Source organism: Tachysurus fulvidraco, chromosome 1, assembly GCF_022655615.1.
Source record: "Tachysurus fulvidraco isolate hzauxx_2018 chromosome 1, HZAU_PFXX_2.0, whole genome shotgun sequence".
Lineage (NCBI taxonomy): Eukaryota > Metazoa > Chordata > Actinopteri > Siluriformes > Bagridae > Tachysurus > Tachysurus fulvidraco.
Window position 1 is genome coordinate 24,783,491 of NC_062518.1, and position 12,072 is coordinate 24,795,562.

Sequence of the window (12,072 nt, forward strand, 5' to 3'; positions counted from 1 at the left end):
TGCACTGATTATTGACAGGAAGACCAATTTGTGGTTCTGTGTTTTTGAACCCTTACAGCTTTGACATTTGACCCCCACTAGTTGAGAAGGAAAGTGCCCTGGCAATCCAGAAGTAAAGGAAGTACCATTGTACCATGCACATGTTAAATTCCCTGCCATGTTATTTTTGAAATAAAGTATCATATTGGCTAGAGCTTATAAATGACTTATAAAGTGACTGGAAAGATTTGGATAATAAGAATATGGCCTTCCTCGGACCTGGCATTTTTCCAAGCACTACTCATGAACAGAACTGAAATATAAAATCATTTTATGTCTGTTTATTAGGTGTGTGCGCATGCCATGCACTGCGGACTCCTGCGGTGCTGTGAAAGTAGAGCATGCTTCAGTCAGCTGCACCCCCACTCTGGACCCCAAACATTGCTCCATTACTTGCCACAGAGGGTACACACTGCACAAGCTCAGTAGCCAGGGCTTTCATCCTCAACAGGTACAGAGACAGCTTTATAATTATAATAATATATATTTCTTTTCAAATGTATTACTTTTTTATGCAGGTAAGATAAAATACATTTTTAAAAACTGTATACATGGGAATGTCAAAATAATAATATATAAAAAAAACATACTGATAATAAATATGATACACTTGGAAATTCCACTGAAGTTGGATATTATGCTTGATAAGTGTGGTGGGTGATGCATTTGTTCAGAGGTTTAGTGTCGGTGCTAAAACAGAAAGCAGCCACAGCTTTTTTTATGTTTTACACAATTAAGAGTATTTGTCATTTAATAGCCCCCCATATTATTGTTACATTACATGTTAAGCTATTGTTAAACCCACAGTATGTCAGAAGTGGTGGCTCAGTCAATAACAATATGGGTTACTGTACAGAAGGTTTTGAGTTTAATTTTCAGCATCACTCCCATGGTGCCATTAGTCCTTGAATAGAATAGGATAGAACGGGGCATAGAAGCCTTTATTATCGCCACATATTCTTCACATACCCCAACTAAGGAGGTTGGGGTCAGAGTGCAGGGGCAGCTATGATACAGCTCTCCTGGAGCAGAGAGGGTTGAGGGCCTTGCTCAAGGGCCCAGCAGTGGCAGCTTGGCTGTGCTGGGCCTTGAACCCCGATCCTCCAATCAACAACCCAGAGCCTTAACCAGTTGAGCCACCACTGCCCCCAAAAACAAGACCCATGACCTTTAACAACTGCTCAGTTGTATCATTTTGTTTCTAATAGAGTCAACAGTGTACTGTACTTTTATTGCCTGGGATTTGGGCATCTGATAAATGCTATAGTAATAAATCTTTCAATTTAACTGCTTTTGAAGATGAGACTTGAAGCCAGAACGATCATGTGTCTGTTCTCAAGCATGTGGAAGTGAGCTCCAGTTGGCTTAAAATTGATTCTGCTTTGCAAAGACAGCTTACGTTTGGTAAATATTGTGATTGCGCAAACATGCTTGAACCTACAGTAGATACACTTTCGTCCTAAAATGCTATTCAGTGTTTACTGTGGCTCCCTTCTCAGCTGCACTAAAAGTTGCATCAATTGTTGTAGTTTGTAACTAGGTGGCAACAGATGAATTTTTTTTACCATATTTATCAGACTGAATGTTATACAATGATACTGTATGTACATACTTCTGAGTTTTAGTGTTTACCAGTTCTCAGTACAGTCTGAATACATTCAATTAAATTCAATTTATATAAGGATTTTTACAATAGACATTGTCACAAAGCATCTTTACAGAAATCCAGATATTCAATATATATACAAGCATGTTATGTTTTTGTTACATATTAGTTTTAACTTGACATCTAGATAAAGTATTTGTTACCTCTAAGTTGGACAAGGCATAATTATTATGCCTTGTCCAACTTAGAGGTAACAAATACTTTATCTAGATTTTTTTAATATGTACTTCAAATAAGAGACAGGAGTCAATCACACCAAGGTCTTCCTGCTGAACATGACATAACTGAAAGTTCAGCCAGAGTTACAATGTAATCAGAAAGCTTACATTTAGCTGCCTGTAGTCCTAATAAAAATATATCTATTTTGTCAGAATTAAGTGTGAGGAAGATACTCAGCATCCATTGTATAATGCCCTTTACACTTCAGCTTAAAAGTATGTCTGTCTGTCTTTTGGCTTTGATGGAAAGTAGCTCTGAGTCATCGGCATAGCTTATGAAGCATATGCAGTATAAAGGGCAGTGAGTATAGTTTAAGGCCCTATCGAAGACCAAACTTCAACAATTTGGTATGCATAGAGAAGACACTGTTTATATCTACAAACTGATATCCATTTGAAAAGAGAGTTGGTCACCAGTGGACCAGCAGTAGGTTATTTGCCACTTTAACCAGCACTGTTTCAGTACAGCCTACTGCCAAATCACACTACTGACCACTTCTTTTCCTAGACATGCTGCTATAAGTGTAGCATCTTAGCAACTGTAGAGGATGACCTATCTCTATAAAAACCTGTAGGAAGTTGCATGTATATATAAGTCCCCATAAATACATGCAACTTCGTACAGGTTTTTATAGAGATAGGTCATCCTCTTTAATTAATTAGCGAGGATGACCTATCTCTATAAAAACCTGTAGGAAGTTGAATTTTTTTTTATGTTAACTGTTAAAACTAATAGTAAATAAAGTGCTGAACATACAGTATGAATCTGATGAATTTGTGTCTAATATACAACATATTGCTTGGCTGTTTTTTTCTAGATACTTGTTACAAGCAGCATTATATATCTGTCAGATAAAGCAAAGCACGAATATCCATATTACCTTATGACATATACATTATAAGACTCAGTAATCCCTTAGTTCCTAGTGGTCTGCTAAACTATTACTTTATTATTCCTTATTAAGTAATTAATATAGTACTTCTCTAGACAGAGTGGTATACCTAGAGGATGGTGAGGCAAAACAATTGTAAGCTTACAGTAAGCTTAAAGCAATCATTTACATTATCCTCTATCTTTGTCTGTGACTCCGTTTGGTTCACAGGAAGCTATAGAGCTGAACTGTGTCAGTGGTGTTTGGGACCGTGTGGTGAGCTGTGAGCCAGTGGACTGCGGTCTGCCTGATAACTTGCATGTCTATTTTGCCTCCTTCACCTGCCCTTGGGGCACTACTTTTGGCAAGCAGTGCACCTTCTCCTGCAACTCACCCGCCACATTGCAAGGTAATATCCTAAGTGTATTGATGTTATCATTATTGCTGTGTTTGGGCATATGTATAAATCCTCTACATATCCTTTATGAATCGACAACATATTTTATGTATCCTTAAATTCTGTTTCATTCAGCTGGGGATTTAGGGGTGTGTATATATGCTTGGCAGCTACCTCAGGTCCTCTCCAGGAGGCCCCATGCTTCTCTGCTGTGTAAATAGGAAAGCAGGGCAGCACTTAAGGAGCAAGGAAACAGCTCAAGAATAAGATCATGTTTTAAGTTTGCTAGAGAATCCCATGGAAAGGAGTCATATCCTCCCTTACTATTTAGTCTAGGGTGGTAAAATGGTTAGAGGAACTTTCCCTATGCTTTGCAAATGGCATTCTTATAGATTGGCACAGTTTTCTTTGTCTGTCAGATTACAGTTTCTGGTACCTTGGTTCATTAGAAGCCTTGTATCACTAAATAACTATGCTTATTGATTTTGATGACTTTGTTTTTTGGTGAGCAAAAAACCTAAACTAAAAATTATGCTCAGGTCTCATTCATTATACAGTGAAAAATTTCACCTTGATATTATAGACATGAAGCTAAATTTGCATATAATCTGTTATCCAGTCGAGGATGGTTTGCTTTTTGTGTCCTCTTTTCTCTTAGGTTCTGGGTGACAAAGAGGTACACAAGTCTATAGTAAAGCAAACATGTCACATTATGGAGGTGCGCAAGTGTTCCACAAGTTGGATGTTGGAAACAATCATTTGAGATTCTGGTTCATGTTAACATGATTGTGCACTTTTCTGCACTTACATGCTCCCTATCAACCACATCCCAATGGTGCTGTATTGGATTTAGATCCTGTGAAGGCCACTAATTACACTGAACACTGAACTCATTGTCATGTTCATGAAATCAGTTTGAGACGACTTTTGGTTCATTTCATGCTGGAGGTACCCATTAGAAGATGGTAAAAGCAATGCACATGGGTCAGCAACAATAACTCAAATATGCTGTGGCTTTCAAGTGATGACTGATTGTTATTAACAGGCCAAAAGATTGCCAAGAATACATTCTTCACACCATTAGTCTACCACCACAAGACTGTACTCTTGGCACAAAGTAGGTTGGGGGCATGGATTCATGCCGTTGTGAAGAATTATGATCCTTCCATATGTCAGCCTCAGCAGATTCATCAGATCAGGCTACATTTTTACAGTATTGAACTGTCCAGTTTTGGTGAGTCTGTGCCCACTGTAGCCTCATCTTTCTCTTCTTGGCTGACAGAAGTGGAACCCGATGTAGCCTTCTGCTGTTGTAGCTCATGTGCCTCAAGGTTCAGCATGTATTCTGAGAAGTTTTTCTACCACAATTATTCAGCATGATTATCTGAGTTACTATAGCCTTTCTGTCAGCTCAAACCAGTCTGGTAAATCTCTGTTGACCTTCCTCATCAATAACGTCTTTCCATCCACAGAACTGATGCTCAATGAATCTTTTTTCTTTATTGCACCATACTGAGTACACTGTAGAGACTGTATTGTGTGGAAATCTCAGATCAGCAGTTATAGAAAACCTTAAACAGCCTGCCTGGCACCAACAATCACGCCAATGTCAAAATCACGGAGATCACTTTTTTTCTTGCCTATTCTAAAGGTTGATGTGAAAGATTCCTGAAGCTGAAGCAATTATCTGCATAATTTTATGGATTGCACTGTTGTCACATGATTGGTTGATTAGATATTCCCAATTAAGTAATTGGTGATGGTGAATTAAAAATTACAAAGTATTGAAAAGGAGGTAGACAAGATTGTATATATTGGGCACCCAGTTTCAGGCCAGCTTAAGCCGCTAGACAGATGGCTATGGTATAAAATGGAGCTCAACTTTATCTCAGGTCTCAGGTCCTGTGGCTGTAATACAAGCTCAAACAACCAGCCCAGAAATGTGAAAATAAGAACAGACCCTGCTTACTCAGGAGTCTTAAAGGAATGGTGATCAGTATGAGTTAGTATACTGTCATTTGTTAATAATTTAAAAAATTATAGTATTATTTGGCTAATGCAATCTAATTGAAAATTTGTTGAGTAAATAATCCTATCTGTTATAAAAAACTTTAACAATGGCAGTAACCATGAAATTAAATATCTAAAGCTACGTATTGTATTGTACTTACCAAGATTATGTACAGCATCTGCTTACTTGAACAACATAAGGTTGTTGATAGCTATGTTAACTTACTTGTAAAAAAATACATCTCTAACATTGAGACAACTGCACTCTGTCAATCGGTGGTGACTATGAGGCAAGGCTTCTCACAAGATGGCAAGGCAGGAGCCCAACGTACCACATATGCTTATTGCCTGGCGTGCAAAATTTAAAATACTTTTGTCGTTTTGCATTTGTCCATCCCCATTGACCATTTACAGGTTGGTGTTATTTTGAACAATATCTACAATATACTGTGTTACAATGTATTTGGAACTGTAAAGAAACTATATGAATATATGAAATATATGTAGTGCATCCATTTATTGAGCAACAATGAACAAATACATCAAACAAACACAAAAAGCTCCACATGCCCTACTCATCTCCATCTGAGGTGGTTAAATGGGTTTATTATATCAAAGCAATCAAATATAATAATAAAAGAAACACATGCTACTACTACTACTACTACTACTACTACTACTACTACTACTACTAATAATAATAATAATTATAAGAATAATAAATGTCGTAGTATTTGTTCTATTTTTGTACTTTGTATTTGTTCTAAGTAAAGTACGTCAATGACAATTGGTTTATCTTACTCATTATTTCCCAAAAGATTTACATAAACTACAATTAAGTTTGAGGAAGGTAAACTCCAAACTTACCAATCTTCAGAAACCACACTGTAGAACAGTATCAGATAGCAGAGTGAGCAATGCTATATGTATTTATGATTGTAGCCTTTATAGCCTATTTTCAGACCAAATTGTAAAAACCCTATGATAGTACACTTCCATCTATTGACTATAGTGTTTTGTGTTTTTTTTTTTTTACAATTTCAACCCAGAAGAGACTTTTCATTGAATGCCTACTGTATAAGCAAGACTTGTTTTGTTAAGTTTCTTAGGGGGCTTTGAAACCTCTTAATGATATTAAGGTCAATTGCTTTTAGCAATTACCAGTTTGAACACTTTTGGTTTTCTAGCTGGTGCATTTGCATGTGTTGCAGAAACAAATTAGACCATTAACACTCATTTTTGGTGCCATTTTTACACAAAGTGTGCTTCCACTTTCTGTACCTTATAAATTGTTCTCTTTTTTTTTTTTTTGGAAACATTGCAAAAGAGTTTCATTATATTTTTATTGACCAGTAAAATTGCTTTAGAAGTTGTCATACATTCTAATTAGTTTTCTTTTACCTTACCAGCATCATATGGCTTCAGGCATGTTTCAGGCGTGTATCCCACATAAGGTACAAGTTACCATGAGGTTCTGTTATCCTTCATTAACTTTTAGAGAAAACAGATTTGGATTTCCATCTCTCATAAAGTCATATTCCTCACCTTCTGATGTGCTTGCATTGCGTGTTCATAGTATGGTGTAAAATCCCAGATGCATTTATTAATGTCTGAAGAAAAGAATGGTGTAAACAGTTTCATGCTGAATTTCATTTGTCATTTGTATGAAGTGAAATCTGAAGCATTTACATTTCAGGTTTTCTGTGTAGCATATACTGTAAATGTCCCTTGTTTGCAGAATGGATATTACATATGTGGTTTTAAATTATGCCAAGGTGAGAGCAATACATTGACCTGTCTTGAGGATGGACTGTGGTCATTCCCTGAAGCATATTGTAAGATTGAGTGCTTGGACCCGCCTGTTGTACCCAATGCCAAGCTCTTGGTGCCACAGTGCGTGGGCAGAAGGCATGACGTCGGCACTGTCTGTCGCTACAAATGCAACCCCGGATATTACATTACCGGCACCCTGACCAAAAAGCCAAGGAAGTGAGTACTACTGCGTAGCATTTTTCACACTCTCCATCCTGTGTAGGTGTTACTGTTGGAGCTGTTGGATTTTGAAACTGTTGTGAAACATATTGCACTCCCCAATTATCATAACAATTATCTCCATAACATAATTATGCTGAATGTACAAACTGGCTAATCATTTACTATACGTTTGAATTAGTTAATCGAATTGGGATTACACAATGCAGCTAATCACTATTTAAAAAGGTCAGGGGAGGCCAGTATTTACACCTGCCATGACTTTATGGGTTTGTTAAACTGGCTGTTAAAATATGTGAACAATTCTTAAGCCCTTTTAATTGCCCATTCCTGCTGCAAGTCCTGGCCAGCAGGTCTAATAAATTGTTTTAAATGCTCATGTTTATTAATACCTTTGACACATTCACTTTAAAAGGCATTCCATTATGAAAGTATATCATAGGTTCTGTTATTGCTTCTGTGTGTTCCTACCCTATAAACAATTCCGCCACAGTCAGGAGTTGGTGATTAACGAGTCCTACCAAATGTTTTTTGACGCATGAATAGGAATCAATCTTAATGTTTATTGTGGGTACATTGTTTATTAAGTTGAAAACATTTTAGGGGGGGGGGGGTGTTAATAGTTTGGAATATAAGCTGATCACAAAATAAAGTAGTCAACGTTCAGTGCTGTCTGTGCGTACTTTATATTACCAGTAGTAGGACTGCACAGCAGTAGGAAAATATGCAAATTTATATTTTCTCTAACGTGTTAGTTACCAAAGTGCATTTAATTACAAATTTTAAATCTTTTTTTTATTACTGAGAATCAGATTAGGAATAAGTTAAGTCGCAGAAGATGCAGAAGATATTAGAAGCGGTACCACACAGGTCCGTGTAAAGGTGTCCATTGTCATCGTTGTGTGTGTGTGTGTGTGTGTGTGTGTGTGTGTATGTGTGTGTGTGTGTGTGTGTGTGTGTGTATGTGTGTGTGTGTGTGTGTGTGTGTGTGTGTGTAGGAGGTTTCTGAAACTGGAGTGTTTAGAGGGTGGCAGATGGCAGACAGGAGGCTGTTCCCCTGTCTTATGCCCTGCTCTGCCTGCCATGTTTGAGGGGATGTACACATGTACCAACCACCTGGAATATAATAGTGTGTGCACTCTACACTGTCCTGTCCCAACAGAGAGGGTAAAGACATATACAGTTCTTGTATACTTCATTTTACTGATGTAGCACATGAGTAGACAATACAAAACGAAAACATATTGAGGTATTATGCAGCTCAGCTTGCATGAGTGCACACAATACATTCCATATAATTCTCTTATTACTTATCACTACAGTACTCAGTTCGCTGCACAAAAGATGGGCAATGGACTGAAGACTTCTCAATGTGTAAAACAATGGAAGGACTGTGTCAGGTTCCTCTGGAGCTCAATATGGTGGAGTATACCTGTGATGAGGGTTATGGCATCGGTAAGGATTTTATTATTTCTACATTTTGCCACTGATTAATAATTGTAATGAATGATTACAAATATTTTTTTAATTTAGTATTTCAGTTCTGTTCACCAACATGACTGATGCAGTTTTACTGGTACTATATAAGGTGCAATTAAAAAAATAAATATGTATTTTAAATACGTATATAATATATATATATTATTATGAGTAATTACTTATATCTTAGCTTGTGATCTGTTTTGTGTTGATGTTAATAATTGAACTAAGGAATCATGGTGGTGAATCGAGAATCGCTGCCACCTCACAGATACATGGGCACTGATTCAATCCTGACCTCAGATCACTGTCTGTGTGGAATTTCTTCAGCATGATCTTAGGTATTCCCAGGATAGTACCCAGGATAAGCCCCAGACCCAAAATTAATAAATGATTAATTGAGTGATTACTGCCAGTGTGATTTAAGACGAATCTGGAGTACAGTAACCTGAGCTCATGATTGAACTGGATACCATAGAGCTGTGATGTAGCAATGATCTCTGCTAAGCATGCAACTCAGATATGTATTTATGATCTTAGGTATTCCCAGGATAGTATAAATGATCTAGTGATATACCTACATATAGTGATTTAGAGATCTAGTGTCACATGATATGATAAAAAAATGCTTATATAGTACAAATTTGGTTTTGCTATTATTTTAGCCCAACTGTGATCGCATGAATATTTAAAACAAATTAAAATGAAGGTTTGCTTTTTGTCGTGGCAGGTGCAGTCTGCTACCCAATATGTGTCGTACCCTTAAGTGACCCTGTGGTGTTGCCCAATAACTCCTCGGCTGATACAATCAAACACTGGGTTCTTCCCACCAGGGTTGAGGTGAGGTAATTGGTTATTTGGAATCATTCACTGTTTTACCTTAAAAGCCGATTCCAGTCCCAGTCTTCTTGTCCTCATGTAAACTTTGGTGTTCTCTTCTGGGTCATAATATTTTGACCAGTTGACTACATAGTCTTAGCATTGCTTGCCAACTATCAACTAAACAACAGTCTGTGAATTTGAAGCCAGGTGTGATGTGGTGCTGATGACAACAGGTGTGTTCTCACCTCATTTGTTCTCACTTCTTAGTAATAGGCTGCAAATCACTGCATATGCAACATGTGGATTGGCTCCGAGCACCAACATTAATTAGGGACCAGGTTGACAGGAGTCAGCTGGACTTTCTTGCCTGATAACGTTGCATGTGATCCACTCATGAAAGGCAAATATTTCACACACAATCAAGTTTGTTTTGATAAATGGTTTTTGATCAGTTAAAAGCCTTAAAATTGTTTTTTCTCAATAAAAGGTTTCTAGTTTATTCTTCATGGCTCAAGATTGAATTTACAAAGTTACATATTCAGACATTGGATTTTGTGCTACATGAGCAACACAAGCTGAGTAAACTGGAGCCATATTGTCATATTACTGACTACTGTATCTGACTGGCATTGTTTGCTTTTTCTTGCTCCAAATTGGCTCCTCGATTTCGCTTTTAAAGGCCAATTTCATCTCCTTGTCTCCATAGCAATTTGTAACTGATGATTTTGGTCAAAATGTTTATACAAAAGACAATTAAATTACCACACACCAAGCACTCAAGTCTCTCAAGGTATCAGGCCTTTTCCTCCACTGTTTATATCCATAATTCTGCACCCTTTTATAAAGTGTGCTTTCCAGGAATGATATCTAAAACTTCTGCAGATTGGGTAAGTGCGTTGGAGGAAAGGTCATGCTAAGATAAGGTGAATAGGTACTGACTTCCAGGATTTCGATGTCAAAATTATGTTGGGAAAGGCTTTGAATTGCTGCTCTTTGTCATGTCAATAAAATGTTTGTTTAAAACCGAGACAAATTAAAACTTTGTTCTCTGTTTATCTCATAGTTTTATTGTTTTTAGAATTTGATGTCTTTGCTATGTACAATTGATTTAGTATGTTAAAACACTGTGAGTGTGTAATATTATAAATGATTCCACAGTGACCATACAGTAGGTTTAGTTTCAGGTACAGTTGCATCAGTTGGACCGGAACTACTAAAGATGCTTTGAATCTGTTCATACAGTTATATAAAGTCACAATAACCAGAATGAATAATGAGATGAAATCTGTCTATTTGTTTGTGTGGATGTGCATCTGTGTGTGTTTGTGTGTATAGAGCATTGTATGTACAGGCACAATGAAATGGCACCCCAGCCTTGAGCAGATTCACTGCATTCAGTCTTGTGAGGTGAGTTCTATTTAGAGATTTGTAAATTATTGAGCAATCCTCACTGCCTACTGTAAACAAACTTTGTTATTGCAAGGTCTGCAAAACTCCAGAACACTCATCATTTGTATAATAACTGGTGCCGGAGTTCTGAGGTTCTGAGTTTCGATAAAAATACCTTTCTCAGTTATTCATGTTTTCAAGATGTTTAATTTTGAAGAGATTTTCAGTTGGATCTCAACTCAGTGTTTACTCACCCGATATGTCAAGTGTGCCACGGAAAATTTGATAAACTACGGTAGGGTCCACATCTGCTCCTTTTCAGCTGGGAAAGAACAAGTACTTTGACTGAGTTCTACCAGCTCAAAGTGGAGGCCTGGAGAAGTCCACCATCAGCGATAAGGCCTGGGTTGATCATTTTCTTTTTGAGAGCCAGTAATATGTTCAGCGAGGCTTGGCCAAGACAGAGAAAGTTAAATTGTGTGCACAGAGATCAGCAAAAATTCTATATGGTGTTCGGTTTTAATGCCTTATATATACAGTACCATCCATAGGAATCATTAGAAGTTCGTAAAATGAGCAAAAATGATAAATAAAAGAAACATTTCCACTAATACAGCAGGAACTTTTTTTTTTTGTACAGGTATTTTCTCTAATACTTTATGTGTGAACAGAAGAGCAACAGTTCTTCAGGTAGCTACTAATAGATCCCAAGAAAAGAAGGAAGCCCTAAGGTTTTGGTCACCAAAAATCAAGCAGATAAACACTTGTACATTTATGCGTCTAGATTTAAAACATGTATAAAATGAATTTATTTTGGTGTATCTACAGTATATAGTGATATTAGTTCATAAGTAACAGTCAGTGGTTATACATGACACAGTAAAACATACTGTAGCTCCAGGGCTGACTGTATATCAGAGGAGGTCACTCTATCAGAAACAATGAAAACAGCTGTGACTTTCTAAATGTAGTATAAAGTACAAACACCTCTCTTTCCACCCACAACTCATGATTTTTTTTTTAGACTTTCTACTACTGACAAGCATAGTAGTTATGAGATGTCTGGGACACACGATCTGAATGTTCTTGTTGAATCTGTTGCTGTCTAAAGATGGGACTGTACTAATAATAAAGAGAGGATTACATACATATGTTAATTTGTAATATTGTCTTTTAAGAGTAACAAAA

General features: G+C 37.0%; 1 protein-coding gene across 3 annotated transcripts in view; it reads left to right on the plus strand.

Moving 5' to 3' along the window:
* pappa2 (pappalysin 2) overlaps nucleotides 1–12,072 on the plus strand; it is a 52,370-nt gene that overhangs the window by 33,734 nt on the left and 6,564 nt on the right. For all 3 annotated transcript variants that reach the window (XM_047818308.1, XM_047818312.1, XM_027132834.2), the window contains 7 exons: nucleotides 328–490; nucleotides 3,027–3,204; nucleotides 6,978–7,191; nucleotides 8,193–8,361; nucleotides 8,517–8,649; nucleotides 9,404–9,513; nucleotides 10,831–10,902. In XM_047818308.1, coding sequence (XP_047674264.1) covers nucleotides 328–490; nucleotides 3,027–3,204; nucleotides 6,978–7,191; nucleotides 8,193–8,361; nucleotides 8,517–8,649; nucleotides 9,404–9,513; nucleotides 10,831–10,902 — 1,039 coding nt within the window. The remainder of the gene's footprint in view (nucleotides 1–327; nucleotides 491–3,026; nucleotides 3,205–6,977; nucleotides 7,192–8,192; nucleotides 8,362–8,516; nucleotides 8,650–9,403; nucleotides 9,514–10,830; nucleotides 10,903–12,072) is intronic.